This window comes from Drosophila willistoni, chromosome 3R (genome assembly GCF_018902025.1).
Source record: "Drosophila willistoni isolate 14030-0811.24 chromosome 3R, UCI_dwil_1.1, whole genome shotgun sequence".
NCBI lineage: Eukaryota > Metazoa > Arthropoda > Insecta > Diptera > Drosophilidae > Drosophila > Drosophila willistoni.
Genome location: NC_061086.1, coordinates 24530759 through 24548470, shown reverse-complemented (window position 1 = coordinate 24548470; position 17712 = coordinate 24530759). Strand labels below are relative to the sequence as shown.

Below are 17712 nucleotides of genomic sequence, written 5' to 3'. Positions count from 1 at the left end.
TACATATACATACATACATTACATATACATAGATACTCGTGTTTGATGGGCTTAATTAAATGTATTTGTAGTAGTATCAAAAAGTAAATGGCATAATGCGAATATATACATACATACATACATATACATATATATGGTAATTTGTCAACTTTCTCAAGGTGTAACGCCCCCCAGACACCCCGCTCCTCCCCCACCACCCAGATTCGTAGTGTTTATTGCCGTTACACAAATATAACAAACAAACAAACAAACATATATACTACACCTAAAACCTCCTTGAATCAATGTGACTTGTCTATATTTATGATGATAAAAGAGAATGAGAGTTGGAAGAAGCAGCATCTGATGCAACCCAAAAAAAAACAAAAAAAGAAAAGATATATGATATATACATACATACATAGAAAATAGATCATTTTCTTCTACATTTACTATCTACTAGAGTTCTCTCTTTCTCTCTCTCTCTTCGCTCTCACTCTCTACTAATGTATAATTGTATATTGTGTGGAGACGTATTAATAATTGTATCCTGAAAATTTACATACACATACACATACTTGAATCCTTCTCGTATATTGTGTATGTACTATGCGAGTGTCCTAGTAACAAATAACAAAAAAACCAAAACAAAAAAAAACACGCACTAAGCCTGTAAAACAGTAAAAGTAACAGTAACATTTTTACCAATATACATGTACAAGTACCATACAATAATAATTATCTATGGATATATAATTATAATAATACCAAATGACGAAATGATTCCTGCCCTCCATTCGTATCAAAACCATTGAAACTAACTCAACAAAAACGAAAAAAATAAGAAAAAAATAAGAAATACATAAACTTTTTATATAGCATTGATTTTTGTGAGAATGGATATTTATATAATATATACATAGATTAACATTTTTCAACACCTACGCATTAATACCTATATATATATATATATATATATATATATATATATATAATACCTTCTAATATGGGATAATTCTATGTTGGTTATAGGCAAGAAGAAGTATTCATTCTTCAGCACTTTTTACCCTAACAAACTAAAAAAATTATAAAAACAAAAAAAAGATTCTCAACAAATTTGAAACCAACAATAACATCAACAGCAATTGTCGTTCTACATCCCCATTAACGCTATGCATTAACTAAAATCTTGATACCTAGTTGATATCTATATATACCTATATAGGTGCATATGTGTCGTTTCAAACTATATGGGATCGATCGGTGGTATGGCTAGCATTATATATTTAATCAACACTTTCAACTTTTTTTCCAAAAAACTCAAATTCATGTTAGGAAACTCCAGATATGGATATATATATATATATATGTATGTGTATGTCTGCCCCACTGATCCGATTGAATGCGTGAAACGTGTACCGCATATGTAAAATGTGTGTGTGTATTTACTTTTAATCCATATATAAAACAAAAAAAAAAACAAAACAAAAAAAAATGGTATTTCCAAAAGACCATTGTAAAGGTGTTGTGCTTTTCTAGAATTTTATTATTAGTAGGTACCATTAAAAAAACAAAAACAAAAAACCACGAAAAGAAGAAGTTTATTTTTTGTCACAATAACAACAAAAACAACATAAACAAAAAAAAAGGGTTATGATAACAAGCAAATAATTATATTTAGAATATATACATACATATACATTATACGTGAATATGAATTGAATCCTTTTATACGTGCACTGACATATGTACTTACAATATATATTTACAACCAAATTCAATCAAGCGAATTAATCGGAAATTTTTAAATAAACCTTTTTCAATTTATGTTATTGTTTGATTTTTACAGTCAGAAATTTATTTTTGTTAATTACTCAATTTTTATATCTTTCTAACTGTCCAATTTAAACAAAAAAATAGCACTAACTCTTCAAATATCCCCTTCCTTCCAATCTAACTATATAGTTTTCCTTCTAACTATTTTTCTATGGTTTATTATCGTTTTCAACAAATCAAAAGCTTATCATAAAATATATTTATAGTATAATAAACAAAAAAAAAAAAAAAAAACTATAAAAAAAAATCCAAACAAAAAAAAATTATAAAGTTTTGCTGTGATGTACGTTATATATATTTAATTACATAAAATGCAATAAAAATTAACAAAAAACAAAACAATAAAAAACAAGAAACAAAAATTATAACGCATAATTCCAAATTATTATAACAGACCTAAAAAAAAACAAAAACAAAAAACATTTTATGCATGAGTATTTCTCCGAACAATATGTACGACATACTATTGAAAACAACAACATCTACACTTGTCTAGAATTTATGCAAATTTTAAATGTGACTATTATTTTACATTTTTGTAGAGATAAACCAAAACCGAGACACACTCTTCTAGTAATTGTAAAATCAGTTAACCATAGTATTAAAATTCAAAACAAAATGAAACGTTTTTCAATGGCATCGTATTGTATAATGGTGAGCGGGCGTTTTTAATGTTAATTGCAAATTATTTTAAATTTTCGTTTTTGTATTAACTTGCAAAATTTCAATAAAAATTCAATGAACGTCAATAAAAACAAATTTTTGATGTAAATGTTTCTATTTCAAAGAACAAATTAATTATGCAAACTAACTTAAATGACTTCAAGATCATTGATGTCAAACATTCAAGAACAGGACACAAATGCGGAATGGGGAACACAATGTCGTTCGTTCTTAGGATATATTTATACCAATTGAAATCGAATTAATGATTGACGCATCAGTTTCACCTTTTGAAAATGACACACATTAAAATACTTGGCAGCTGGGACCAGGTTAAACGTCAATAAAGGCAAATGGAGCTCTCAATTAAGTCAATAACTAATATTATACCAGTATACTAAGTATTACAGTGGACCCTCGGTTAACGAACACAATTGGTTCCAGCATCTTGCCCGTTAAGCATAACATTCAATGTTATCAAGCATAACATCAATGTAAAATAAATTAGTAACTTAAATTGAATTGTGTGGTCATAAACTCAACTGATACTGTTTTCTCTCCTTCTTTCAACTTCTGCGATTACTTCTTTGTAAGTTACTTTGTTTCAATCAAATCTTAAAAAAATATCTAGCATAAAAATGAAAGATGTAGTAAGTTAGAGTATTCTATTTATGATTTAAAATTCTATAAACCATACAAATTTCTTTCAATATTGACTCATTGACAGATTAGTTTTTAAAAATACCACCCGCCAAAACGAATTCGCTCTGGCAAAATTATTTCCACTATTTTTAACCACTGTTTTTTGGCTCCCACTATTGAGTCGAACTGAGATAGTTTAGGTATCTGGTAACATTGATGTATATTGATTTGGCAACACTAGTGTTTTTGGATCTGGCAATATTCCATTTTTACGGCGAGAGGGCAAGAATTTCGATACATCGCCATCGAAAAATTTACATCGATCTATCGCACTTTATAAATCGATAGATTTCCCATCTCTAGTTCGAGGGTATAAAAGGCAAGCGCCCGTTTTTTTTTTCGTTCGTCATGGTGGAAAATTCGAGGAAAGCGTACGAATGCGCAAAGAAAGAGCGAAGAAGATAAAGTTAAAATATTGATTAAAATTTCTGCTAAAAAAAAATTATATATATATATGTAATTATATATTGTAAATGTCTTTAATTTAAGTGATACAAATCAAATAAATATATATATATGAATATATATGTGTAACGTTTAATATTTTAATACGCGTCAAAGTACAACGAGTGCACACACAAAGAAAAAACAAAAAGAAAACGGAGTACTTTGCGAAAACAACAACAATACACATACTCAAAAACAAAAATTTGTAAAACTAAAGAAAAAACGCTGCAAAATAGACGGTGGTGTACATAAAAGTTGTACAAAAATCGGTATCAGTTGAAAGTGTGATTTTTTTGAGCCTTTGTCTGTAAGTGAAGAGAAAGCTTTAAGCGAAATTACATATAAAAAAAAAATAAAAATAAAGCCAGTCGCCATTTTGAAAGTGATTTTACAAATACATACATACAATAACACACAACACACATACACACATATATATATATATATACATATATATACATACACACAAGCTAAAAGTTCCCCCCTCATAAAAAAAGAAACATCAACGAAAAATAATCCAACAAACCAACAATTTCAATCATTTTTAACGCGAAAATTTAAAAAGGCAACTTTTTAATCAAAACCCAAAATAAAATTAAATCATAATCACCCATAAAAGTGGCAAAAAACAAGAGGGAAAAAACCCCCCGCAGCTGCAAAAAGCAATCAATAAACTGCGACACACAAACTACACAAAGGAGTGAGCGAGACAACTATAGTGTAGCATCAACGTACGTGTGAAAAGGTCTACAGCTGAAAAGTAAGTCGCAATTGTATGCGTATGCTATTAAGAATGTGTGCGTGCGTCCATCCGTGTGTGTGTTTTCAATTCATTAATTCAGGTATTTTTCTGGCACATTGCAAGAGAAGAACGGAGAGGGGTAAAAGTCTTGTATATTGAGTGGTTTTTGACTGGTGTACACACAAACTTAGCTGTATTCATACATACATATGTATGTATGTATCTTCTTTGACGTAAATAGAACACAGACACACACATTTGCAATTACCCACAGGTAAATGAGACATTACCCCTACAATAAAGACAGTTAGACGCCGTCTACGATGCTATTCCTCTAGTATCCAGTTACTAGGCAAACTACTCTCTTTTTTTATTAACTGTATAAAAGTAAAGTGTTTCTTAAACATTTTGTTTTCAAGGTGCCAGGCGGAATGACTAAGCGTTGGTTCATTGCCAGTCTCTTCTATCGTCAAAATAACCTTAAATTTCCATGCCGCATAGGTCGAATAGGGTCATTTCTGATCACCTTCTGATTGAGGCATTTTAGCTAATTAGAATTCAGTTGGTTTTTTGAGGCTGCTGTACTCTCTTATGTTATTATTATTATTAAGCGTTATTTTGTTTTTGCTTTTCTTTTCATCCCTTAGGACCCCAGCCGAGGCTTCAAAAGCAGCGAAGAATAGAAGAGAATTGGCAAAACTAAGAGGAGGAGCTAAGGAGAACAGAAAAGAGATAAATCAAACAGACTGATAAACAATACATAAAGTTAAAGGTTAAACTATATAAAAGGTAAATAAAAGCTGTAAATAATACAAAGAGAAACACAAACCGGACGCAGCTACGTGCTCAAAAGCCCGTCGAACATCTTCGCCGCCCTTCGCGTTCGTTAAAGATTGGAAGAAAGTGGAAAGAGCAAAGAAGAAGGAGAAGGAGATAACAACCAAAGAGATACAACACATAAACGACGACGACGACAAGAGCATTTTAGTTTTGAAAATTTGAGAAAGAGGCGGCCTTCCCCCCTCTCCCTCTATAACCCCCCACTACCCTCCACGACCGAGTTTGGTTTCGATTTATAGAAATTTGATTTAAGTGCGTGTGATATTTAACGTTAAGCATTAATTTAGCGGAATAACCAAAAACAAAAAAAAAGCAAAACAAAAATAAGCAGAAATTTTATCAGAGAAGCAGAGAACGAGAGAGAGAAAGAGAGAACGAGAACGAAAACATCTTTAAAGGAGAAAAGAAAGTGACGAAGAAATTACTATGACATACTCGCACAATAGCGTTAGGAACAACATCAAAATGACAACAGCATCAGCAACCAAGTCCATACGTTTGAAAAAGGGAGCGAGTGAATCCCCCCCGCCTCCCGCACCACCAGCAACCACATCAGCATCCGCACCAGCAACACCTTTGGTAACAACTGCACATTCCAACAGTATTGCCAGCAGTACAAATTTCATCAACTCCAATCACCACTCATCATCATCGCCCACAAACTGCCCCAGTTTCGGCGGCAACACTTCCTCCATGCAGACGCCGAATAATCGTCAGCGACAGCAACAACAACAACAGCAGCAGCTATCCCAGTCGGCAGGTGCTCAGCGCAGCCGCCAGCAGCGTCAGTCGCCCCAACAAAACATCGGCGGAGGCGGCGGTGGAGGATTCTTTTTTGCCAACAATAACAACAACAACAACAGCAGAAGGACTGGCGGTGGTCGTTCTCCTCCCCAGTCGCCTCCCATGGCAATTTTGGTGCGTCAATCGCCGGCCAGTATTCTGGGCGGTGGCTTCTCGCCGGCTTTAGTGGCCAGCAGCAACTCCGCCCGAAAGCAGCGCCGGAGTCCCCCCCTAACTCCCTTCAGTGGTGGCAAGATCTCGCCTCAGCAACAACTCATACCCACCGCATTGACGCATTTTGCGGGTAGCAAGTGCTTCGATGCACCAGCTCCCACGGCCTTGCCAAAGCCGCCGCAACACTGGACATCGTCCGGTGGCAGCTTGCTGACAAAGTCCGAAGAGAAACTGGTGGCCAGCAGTGCTGGTCTTTGCTTGCAGCGTGGTTTCGTCATGCGCACGGGCTTCAGCACCGGCGAAAAGGCCGCCACCAAATTCCACTTGGGACGCTCGTCGAAACGCAATCTGATGGATGAATACGATACGCACAATCTGAAACTGTTGCTCAACGTGCAGTCGTAACGCAAAAGGTGCAGAAGTTGTTAAACAATACGAAAAAAAATACAAGGAAACTGTGGCGAATGAAACTGCGAACTGATTAAGGAGGACCCAGAACCCGTCAATATGAACAGAAAAAAAAACAAGATACAAAAAAAAAACTAAAAAAAAAAATTAAAAGAAAAACAAAATAAGAAAAATATAAAAAATGCAAAAACAAAAACGAAAAAAACAAAAAAAAAAGGGAAAACATTTCAACTGAAAAATTTGAACTTTTTTAAAACAAAACAAAATACAAAAAAAAAAAAAAACGGAAACAAAAATGTTTGTGATCTCAAATGTGTATCATAAAACAACTAAAATTGAGAAGCTACAACAACAACAAAAGAAGTAAATTTTCAAGAAAACATTAAAAGAAAAAAAACCAACAAAACAAAAACTATAAAAAAAAGAACAAAATGCAAAATTCCCCCAAGGCAAATTACAGTCACCGCTCCCTCCCAATCCAATCCTTCGATCCTTCCTTCCTTTATCCTTAAAAAAAAACTACAACAACTATACAAACTTCAATATGCAAAAACTTTATAAACAAAAGAAAAGAGAAAAAATTGAGGCCAATCGAGATCGAGAGCGACGCAAGAAGAAATTTATAAACTAAATAAAAATTACCACCAGGGATCCATTCCGAAACACGAATATCGGTTTCAGTTGCACTTGCAGTTCCAGTTCCGGTTGCGATTGCGGTGCCGGTACGAATCCCTGCTACACAAAACTAAAACAAAAAGAACTCTATTCTATGTATAACGGATACTTCACAACTGAACATTGTTTTAAACGTGATACGCAAATAGACTTGAAAATTTAATTAATAAGTAAAATTATAAATATAATATTTATGAGTATAAAACAAAACACAAAAATAGACGCTAGAAGCGCAACATAAGTACAGTTTATGTTTATCCAAGAGCGGACAAAATGTGCAACGTACCTTAAAATGTTGATAAAGAAAATAATGAAAAACAAAAAAAAAAAAAAAATCAAAAAACAAAAATTAAACAATTGATGATAAAGCGCAAGCAAGCAGCACACATAGACGACGGACAGACGAAGAAGGAGTACAATAAATAACCAAATAAATAATAATACAAACAAAATGATGATAATAATGAATATAATAATGAAGCTGATGACGATGATGAAGATATATTGATGATACACCCACCAAATCACAAAAGACTAATTCAACAAGAACTCAACGACAAACTCGACTAAAAAACAAAAACAAAAAAATGTGGCCGCAGTTGCCGCCGCAGCGCAAAATGCATTCAACTTATCCGCAATTAAGCAAACAACAGCAACAAACAAAATACAAAAAAGAGAGACAGAGAGAGAAGTGGAAAAGCAATTCAAATTCATTCGATTTCGATTTTAAATACCTTTAAGATGATTATAAAATACCATAGGCAAAAATCATTTTGTAACTTTTGATCCACACACGTAGATACTTCCATTAATTTTAGTTTAAAACAGAGCTATCCTTACACACACACTTACACACACATACACACAGAGTCACCCAAATACACAAACACACACATGCATATTACATAGCTTTAAAAACCATAAAAATTTGTAATTTAAAAACATTCTTGAATTGTATATAGAAAAAAAGAGAAGAGACAATTTTGTGAATTAAGAACATGCTTTAATTTGTTAAGTTAAAAGAGAAAAAAAAAACACAAAAATCCCTACGAAAAATACGAATTGTAAACAATTTTTTTGTAAAAAAACACACACACATCATGATGTTAAGAAGAAAACGAAGAAAAAGGGTGCAAACATTTTTTATTTATTTTAAATATATTTGATCTTGCATCTCTGGAAAACAAAGCAAAATAATAAAGGAAGAAATAAATGGAATATCGTTATACTGCAATATCATGATAATATCACGTGCTGGCTCAAGAAAAAAAATGAATGTAACTTAAGTTAATTAAAATTGGAGAGCTATTGAGATCCAAAGAAAAAATGCCATGATAATAGCATGATAAATCGATATAACGATATATCATTAATAATCTTACTTTTATATGAAAGAAAAACAACTAAAACTTAATTCGTTAAATAATGATGCTCAATTGAAAAGAAAAGAAGAAATAACAAAGACGTGTAAAAGTAAAAACGAGAGAGCAAGAAGGAAACACTTAAACCCAGTACCTTATTTTCATTATTAGCATTACTTATTAATTGTTAACATTAATATGTATGTAAAAAATTATTTAAGCAATCCCGCCCACCCGTATCATTACCTACTACCCCCATTATCCTTGAACATCCCTTCAGGCTCCAAAGTTATTTGTATTTTGCGTTGAGTGAGCGAACGCAGCGTGAGTTTTGTTGTTATGTGTTTGCCAAGTGAATTGGACCCCAAAGTGATAAGCCAAAACAAAGAAAAACAACAAAAAAAAAAACAGAAAAATTGAGAAAAGCAATGAAAAGTAATAATGGAAAGCAAGAAAATTCAAATTTAGAAGAACCACCCATACCAATTGAGTTAATGTTTTATTTTTTCTCCCACACACACTCACTCGATTGATTGGATGATAGTTTATAATGTTGAAAAGCCAAAAAAGTCATGCACTATTTAGGTTTACTTGAGCCAGTTGTCATATATATATATATATTGGTAGCTTTAAAGCTTGTATCTTCAAGTTGCACCCATACTACATAATATACTACTACTACTTAGAGTATTTAATCCAAGGGATGCAGGGTGCAATAAGGAGGGAGCAGTGCTCCCGCCTGTGCCCTACACCACCCAAAAGAACAACAACAACAACCTTCCTCCTCCTAATCCCGAGAGAGGGAACTCTGAACTTGTCGCGCAGAATTTTGCATTTTTTTTTTTTTTAGTAAGATATAAGCAAATACAAATTTGTTACTTGACACATCATCAGTTTATAAGCAAACAAAATGAACCATTTTATTATGAACAGGCCAAATTACAGTGATCCATTTTCTAAACGGGAAAACGGTCGGAGTCAACTGGGCAAACCGCCTCTTCTTCCGTCCATTCAAAGGCTTGAATAAGTTTTTCTAACACCAATCAGTACAAATTCATTTCTCTTACCATGTTGCCAGAGCTCTAGCCAAAAAGATCATAGAGCGCTTTAGGCCCAACACCATTAAGCCCTTGTCTGGACCCGACGAAGTGTTTTCGGGGCGCTGGATGATGATGACACCATACTAATCCCACTGAAAATGTGATCCTTGGATAACAATTCTCTTTAAATATTAAACACGACACGACGAAAAACAACACATTTTTTTTTGTATTGGAGTTCGAATATTATTTCACTAAGCCCAAAAGTTTCGTCGTTTTATTTTAAATATTAATATAAAAGAAAAAAAAAATTAGAATTTTTTTTTTTAATTTCTTCATTGATCTAATTTACACTTTAATTTGCAATTTTTTGTGATACTTTGCTATATTTTTAAATCTGGTAATATACCCATATAGAAGTATATACAAATTGAAAACTGAAAAGAAGAAAAAAGAAAACAAAACAAAAACCCCTTTCCCCCTATCCCCTTACACACCACACACACATACACAAACACACACACACATACACACAAAAAAAAAAATCCACAGAAAATAATTGTAAATGGACCATATTGAAAATGTGACTACGAATTGAAAAATGTTTGTGAATTATGAAAAAAAGAATAAAATAAGAGAAACAAATTTATAAAAGCAATATTGAAATTGTGGTAAATTCAAGTCAACTTGTAACATTTGAGAAAAAATACAAAAAAAAAACCAAAACAAAAGAAAAGAAAAGTTTAAAAAATCAAAACAACCAACCAACCAACAAAACAATAGAAAAATAAACAATTGTACACGGCTTTTATAAAGTAATTTATTAAAGCTTTGTATAATTACCCAAAAAAAAAAACCCAAAAATTTTTGTTTTTATTTGTTAGTAGATTTCCTCATCTCTTTTAAGTTTCTTTTATACCCTTGGGCAGATGTGGCCAGAAGCAGAGCACAAATGGATCATTCTGGATTAGTTACTAGTCCGAAGGCTCTAACAATTGCTATTTGTTCCTAAAACTCTACTTTGTTCTTTCCTTCTTTGGTTAGAAAACAAAACCCATTTTATTAAGTTGAAAAGAGACAAATATTTCAAACTCGAAAACTCTGCATGAAGGGTATGAAAACAACGCCAGTTGAACGTCTCTTGAGTTTTTATTTTAGATGATGGAAAACTACCCGAAGAGATAATTGGCATAATCTCTCGACATTCTCTCGCCGTCTAGTGATTGTTCTTCTCACATGTTCCCAGAGGCTTTTATTTGCGACACAAACAAAACTCGCTGTGCTGGCAAAAACAGAGGCCATATAAACAAACAAATACTAAATAATATAGACTTACTTGGCAACCAATAACTAAAAGAGCCAATATGTAAAACAAAAAAAAAAAAAATACAAATGTTGTAGAGCAAAATGCAATTTACTCTTGAATAACAAAGAACACAACACACACACACAAATACAAGTCATTGTGAGTTTCCGAAATTTATACTAAAAGTTATAACAGAAAAGAACAGAACATATAATATAATATAATCCACTTGTAGATCAGAAACCACTAAAACAAATCAATTAACAATTTAAGCCAACAAACAAAAGACAGTAAAAGAATCAATGTAAACGCCTTACCTAATCATAAAATAAATCCCAAACTCCCCATAGTCCAAGCCCAAAAACATCCCATATCCCATATCCATATCCTAAAACCCCCAAAATAATGAACAAAGAGATAAACAAATTTTCAATGGTATCCAATGCAATGAAGCGATCATTCAGAAGGATGTGGATCATGACCATCACAACTAATGAAGACGAAGATATTCCTAATCAACCTTAATTTCATTCGGTAAGTGGTTAAAGTCCCAAAGAATGAGTCATTTGGTCAAAAATACATAGAGATAGTCGTAAGTTCGTATTACTACTAGATCTCTCTAGAGTTAAATGGAAATACCATTCAAATATATGTATGTATATATATTAGGTTTGTATGTATGTTAGGCCTTGCATCACCTAAGTCAACGACAAAGACGGTCGATCGGTGTGTGTCGCAAATGAAAACATGAAACTGGCTGGCTGGGTTTGTTATGTCAGGGCTTAAACTTTGATATACCCTACAGCAAGTGGGTATTTTCCATACCATATTTAGAGGCAAAAAGTGCTTAACTGTGTTATGTATATGTTTCTTTTCGTCTCAGTATGTACAAGTTTCTCTTTTTTTTTAACGAAACATTGAAAAGTTCAATTCGTACCCCTAATGGACAAAGTCTTTGTAAGGCAGACTCTCTAGAGTCTAGACTTTTCTGCATTGAATCAACCCCTTTAAGTTTCTATGTACAGGGTATGAAAAACTGGCTTCAGTTGACTAGCTCTACCCTGTCTTAAAAGGTAGACAAACCTGTGTAGATACAAAGTTTTTACAAATTTTACTATGAACAATATTTTTTTTGTTAATTTACAGTTGAGAACAGAGAAATCTTTAAATATGTATGTATTTTGAATGATTTCAGGCCATCCCCATACACACACACACTCACACATCCACAAAGAGACGACAAAAAGCGTAAACAAATTTTGTTTTGCCATTGCCTATTATTTCTATCGTTCGTTTTTATTTTTATTACGCTCTGCTTTTGTGTTAGTAGCTAACGCTAATTGCAAAACAACAAAACGAATCAGCAAAGGCGAAGCTTGTGTTTATCCCCCCTTTTCGCCATTCGCCCCCCTCCACGCAAACAACACCCGTAAAGCCCCCAGTTCCACCCTCGACCAGCGTCACGTCCGCCAAGATTATCGTGAGTTTTAGATTTAAAAACTTAATTAGGGTCGCCCACAAAGAGATACCCTCTAGTTTAAAAAAAAACCAGGCATTGAATTACAAAAGGTGAATTTGAATTATGCAAATCTTTGTAAATCCTGTCAGTTCTGGGCAATGAAAGAAAAAGGAAGAATTTATGTAGGTATACCAATACGAATACGCCTTATAGAGAGTGCTGGGTATTCAAAATTACTGAACCAAAACAAGACAAGGCAAAAAGAGACTGTGCTTCCACGCAACGAAAGATACACAATATGTTTGTATGTACATATGTATGTATCTGCTATCTATATGTATGTATGTATGAATGTATCTGTATCTACACCACACGCGGTCGTCGTTTCTCTCGCATTTACAAGTTTTGTGCGTTGGTCTCTTTTTTTACGTTTTTCTCGCATCTGTATCTGTATTTGTATTTGTATCTGTATATCATATCTGTGCGTGTGCAAAGTACGCACATACTGAACAATAACAAATTCATACGTATATAAAAATAAAATTCGTATACGAAACTTGAAAATATACCCACGCAAGCATTTTTGTACAGACATATGTATGTACTTACATAGTATATACTACATACATACATGTGTATGTACATGTATGTATATAGTATCTACACATAAGGGTGACATGTTCCTCGTGGATGAATTTAATTATTTCAGCAATATTGCCTAAACAAACGCTTTACCCATAATAATTCAAGTTAGTTGCCATCAGATATTTTATTAAATTTGTTAATAGGGAGAGTAATTTTTAACCTTAAGGAACTTTAATATATTTTTTTCCCTTTTAATGAGTCAAAATTCAAATTTGAATAATGTAAAGTCGCTTACAACGGCAATCTTCATACAATATTATGGAATATACATGTATCTGTATCTATACATATTCACCATATGTCAACGATTTTCTGTTTATATTTTTTGCTTTGCTTTTCCTTTTTTTTTATGGAATAATTCATTTCTGCTGCGCAATTTCTACTTGGATTTATTCCCTTATTTTTATAAGTTTTTGCTGTTAGCTTTTTCACTCTCACATACCAAAAAAAAATGTATATACATACACACATTGTTGATAGCATTCACATCTTATCGTTTTGTGGTATATGTACATATATAGAAACATAAATACATACATACATACATCCATATGTCTGTATGTACCTAGAAAACAAAATAAACGCGTGTACACAACAAATTACACTCACAATTTTTGGATTGGTTTTAACCCTTGAGAATAGCCAAAAGTGAAACTGTTTCGTAGCGGAAATAAAAAAAAAAACATTCAACAACAAAAAACAATGAGGTGAGTCATGGAATTAATATGCATAAACTATTTCAAAATATGTGGCAAATACAATAAACACGTGAGTTTGAATTACTTATATTATTAATTCTATTAATCTAATACTTTTTATAATTAAAATCTTATTAAGAAATGTACTATTACTACTATTATCATAAAGTAGGAAGACTGATTAAGATCAGTTGCTGATTGAGTCTAGAGCGGTTATCGACAAGTCGACTGATACTCCCCATTCAAAATGAAATATAGTAGACTCTTATCGGTCAAGCCAATTGCTAGTAAGTGCCGAGTTCTATCTCCCAGTTGACCCTAGAGAGGCGATATGATAGGCTTTGGATTCACAACAATATTGTGGTGTGATCTGGTCATCTTCAGTCTTTGGGTTTGCAGTCTCAGAGTAAGATGTCACTTCTAGTAGCAATTTGCCTGATCTTAGCTGCTGCCGCTTGCTCCATTGTGCAGGCACGTGTGTGGGGGGAATCTCTTGCTGGAAAATAAGCCAATCTCACACGTTCAAGTTTCTTACAGGCGAATGTGTTATTTCACTTTTCATTGGATTTTCATGTGAAGCAGCCTCAGAATGGGAAACTCATCAACAAGACCATCATAGTGGAGGACAATCGAATGTCCCTGGCGAACGACAATGAGGAGGAATCAACGAGTGCCCCACAATGGACAGCAGAGGAAAACGAATACAATGTGGTGGCAGTGGCGATGTTGGAAAAAACGCGATCATCTATTCAACTGTTGAATTCAGAGCTTGCTCCCCTTGTGGGCAGGAGCAACGATTTGGCTGTCCGACTTAAGCAGAGCATGCGCTATGTCAACGAGGTGGACGGATCTCTAGAGAACCGCGAGCGCAATTTAGCCCAGCATGTCGAGATGCTTCGAAAGTACGTCCAATTGGTCAATAGTCTCAGAGAACCTTCTCCATTGGGCGGCGTGCGGAGCCTGGAATATGTCCTAATTAAATTGGCGGTGGAAAAGTACGATCTGTTGGCCAGGCAGCAGGAGGTCAACGAGTACTTGCAACGATTGGAAACCGTGTGGAATGAGTACAAAAATACGCAGGTGGTTCTGTTAGAGAACTAAACCTGAGCGAGGATTTCGCTTTAGATTTACTGTTCTATATATCCACTACACACATAAGTAAGAAAACAAAAGAAACAATTAAAATACAAACAAAAAAAAACATAAAAATCCTCTAAGAACTTCCTGCCTATTCTTTGGCATCGGTTCCACTGGAACGCTTAACATTGTTACAGGTACAGCAGGGGTTGGCATAAAATCCCCCTCTCCACGGGTTCTTTCCTCTGTTCGGGAAAATACGTTACACACTCTGGGAATCCATGATGAGGGCGATGCGTCCCTATTAACAAGGATGCAGGTAGCCAGAACAGCCAAAGAACAGCTGCCAGGGACCGTTGCGTTACTAAATGCCTACAAAATAAGGGTACCGACCGTTCCGTCGAGATGCTTGACTTGAATTCCCAAAAACAACCACCATGTAAACGCACTTAAGTGCATATGGATGAAGTGTGTATGTATATACAAGTCGTAGATATTGGAATGGGGACACTTTCAATACATTTGAAACCGACACATGTGGGTGGCTTCGTTTTCAAAGTATGCAATCAATTTAGATAGAGTGAAACTTATTAAAGTATTTGAGCCAGACATATAAAGAAATCGTGAAAGACTATCCAAAGGACCAGAAGATCGCCTGTGTTTTCATAGTTTATTTCCTAATATTTTCTTAATAGTCCCTCAAAGGTTTGGGTAAGTTTTTCTAGATCCTTATTAGGACCGGAGCGCGCAGTACAAGACCATTGGCTATTTATCCAAGTATAGCATACATATTTATTTTCCTTATATGCTTATTAACAATAAACCTCAATTTAGAAATCACATATATGTATATGAAACCATATATTGGCACATAAGAGAGACAACAAGGTAAATGCAGACAAAGACAGGTTTCCTCTCTTTATTTCTTTTTATAAACCGAAACCGAAACTGGTCCAACCGCTTTGGACCTACACAAAAAAAAAAAAAAAGCAAAAACGAGCCATAGCTGATGTGAAATTTTGTCAGTTTGTGCCTTTGGTGAATTATTTGCAGCATAAAACTTATCACAGTTGTCCTGTTAGCCAACTAACTGGATGTGAATCCGCTTAGATTGGTCTGATATAAATTTGTCTGGTTTTTAAATGATATTAAACATTTGCACTTAGCCGCAAACAGATGATTATGACTTCTGCAAATTTCGAATATGTAATTGAGGATGAATGCCCGATGAACAAATGAAAAAAAAATTTAAATAAAAAAAACCATTGGAAACTGAAGGCGTTCTTAGTGAGTTAGATGATGATTTAAATGTAAAGTTTAGCTTTTTACTTTATGATTTCCTTTAATTCAATTCGGATTAAAATTACGTAGCAATTGCAGCACTTCAATTTGAAAATCGAGCTTTCTTGCGTTACTCATTAGCTGCATGTGGGGCTTAATACTATCGAAGAAGGCTTGATCTGGGTCCGGATTCGTGGAAGCATCCAATGTGGGTTCGGAAAATGAGGAATTCGCATCATTATCACTTTCCAATGCGAACTCTATGATGGAGCCGCTACAGGGATCGACAATTTCGTCGACGACTTCAGTTGAAGTACTAAACTCGTCTATTACTGAATGACGATCCGTTTCTATTATCGCTTTTTGATGATCAGATATTGATTCCATTGATTCAGTATTCTGTGTCTGGCTTTTTCGTTTATTTGACGCTTGTAATATGATGCTTTTAGCTCTTTTCCGTTTGGCTAATGATGTTGTTTTTGTGTTTGGTGAGGTCTCCTTATCCTCCTGCGTTGCTGCTTTGGCATCTAAGAGAAAACGCAGCTCTTTTTCATAAATGTAAGAATCCGGAGTCTTGGAAGTAGCAAATGTGGGTTTGGTAGGTGAAGTATTCACATCAGTATCGCTTTCTAATGCGAACTCAATGATGGAACTGCTACAGGGATCGACTATGACGTCGGCGCCTTCCTCAGCATCTTCGGTCGAAGAACTACAAAACTCGTCTATCTCGGAATGCTGACTATCCGCTTCGATTATCTCATTTTTATAATCAGTTATAGATTCAGAATTCTGTGCGTGGCTTTTTCGTTTATTTATCGCTTTTAATATTAAGCTTTTGCCTCTTTTCCGTTTGACTAATGCTGTTGTCTTTTTTGGTGAGGTCTCCTCATCCTCCTCCGTTTCTGCTTTGGCATCTAAGAGAAAACGGAGCTCCTTTTCATAAATGTAAGAAGCCCGGCCAACATCCTCGCCGCTCTGACGCAGTCGGTTTATACGTAAATAACTATCCCGCGTGTTCTTCCAGCGCTTCAATAACGTTTTAACTATTATAAACAAAAAAGGAAACCACTGCAATCTATTGATGTAAACTGGTCACATGACAATACTTACCAATTTCTTGCCTTTCTGTGGCGCTAGCAAGATCAAAATTATTGCATAGCTCTTGGCCAATCTGTTGCCAAGACTTATCTCGCAGTGCGCGATTGTGGAAATTTGGATGCCTTCGGTCCCAAATTATTCTTTGTGATCTAATGGCGTCGATGAACTCGTACATGGAATATCTTGCAGCGGTACCCGCCGTTCTTAGTACTTTGTGATTGCCCATTTCTTTTTCTAATTGGATTCCCTTTTGTGGCCAATTTGTGTGCTGCTATTACCACTCGTCAAGTTCTTAATTTCCATTGATGAGAAATTTGTTAAAGTGGGGTTCTCTGATCCTGTAGTCTTTAACTTCCCAATATCGTAATAAATAATAAAACTATTTAAATTAAACAGCCAATAGTTAATTATGCTGGTTAAAATTACTAAAATTGTTTGTCGGAGTTGTATTCGATACTACTTTGTAGAGCTGGGAAAACTATCGATGGCACTATCGAT

General features: G+C 34.3%; 3 protein-coding genes across 3 annotated transcripts; 2 read left to right on the top strand and 1 right to left on the bottom strand.

Moving 5' to 3' along the window:
• Positions 1-4090: 4090 nt before the first annotated feature.
• LOC6647870 (type-2 histone deacetylase 1) lies at positions 4091-6631 on the top strand. The gene is made up of 2 exons (XM_002069970.4): positions 4091-4387; positions 5017-6631. Exon 2 carries the CDS (start codon positions 5636-5638, stop codon positions 6569-6571), a length of 936 nt encoding a protein of 311 aa, XP_002070006.1. The 5' UTR covers positions 4091-4387; positions 5017-5635; the 3' UTR covers positions 6572-6631.
• A 7289-nt stretch (positions 6632-13920) lies between these two features.
• LOC6647871 lies at positions 13921-14965 on the top strand. Its single transcript, XM_002069971.4, has 2 exons — positions 13921-14229; positions 14296-14965. The coding sequence occupies exons 1-2, from the start codon at positions 14170-14172 to the stop codon at positions 14857-14859; spliced, it is 624 nt and encodes a 207-aa protein (XP_002070007.3). The 5' UTR covers positions 13921-14169; the 3' UTR covers positions 14860-14965.
• Positions 14966-15728: 763 nt separating this feature from the next.
• LOC6647901 (dynein axonemal assembly factor 1 homolog) lies at positions 15729-17677 on the bottom strand. Its single transcript, XM_002069972.4, has 2 exons — positions 17227-17677; positions 15729-17159 (listed from the first exon to the last, which is right to left on the bottom strand). The coding sequence occupies exons 1-2, from the start codon at positions 17438-17440 to the stop codon at positions 16183-16185; spliced, it is 1191 nt and encodes a 396-aa protein (XP_002070008.2). The 5' UTR covers positions 17441-17677; the 3' UTR covers positions 15729-16182.
• Positions 17678-17712: the final 35 nt, after the last annotated feature.

What these genes read in the sequence shown, in the direction of transcription:
- LOC6647871 (XM_002069971.4), top strand. Translation starts at nt 14,170, where the DNA reads ATGTCACTTCTAGTAGCAATTTGCCTGATCTTAGCTGCTGCCGCTTGC. An exon ending in CCGCTTGCTCCATTGTGCAG is followed by an intron (nt 14,230 to 14,295) that starts GCACGTGTGTGG and finishes AGTTTCTTACAG; the next exon opens with GCGAATGTGTTATTTCACTT.
- LOC6647901 (XM_002069972.4), bottom strand. Translation starts at nt 17,440, where the DNA reads ATGGGCAATCACAAAGTACTAAGAACGGCGGGTACCGCTGCAAGATAT. An exon ending in CACAGAAAGGCAAGAAATTG is followed by an intron (nt 17,160 to 17,226) that starts GTAAGTATTGTC and finishes TGTTTATAATAG; the next exon opens with TTAAAACGTTATTGAAGCGC.
- LOC6647870 (XM_002069970.4), top strand. Translation starts at nt 5,636, where the DNA reads ATGACATACTCGCACAATAGCGTTAGGAACAACATCAAAATGACAACA.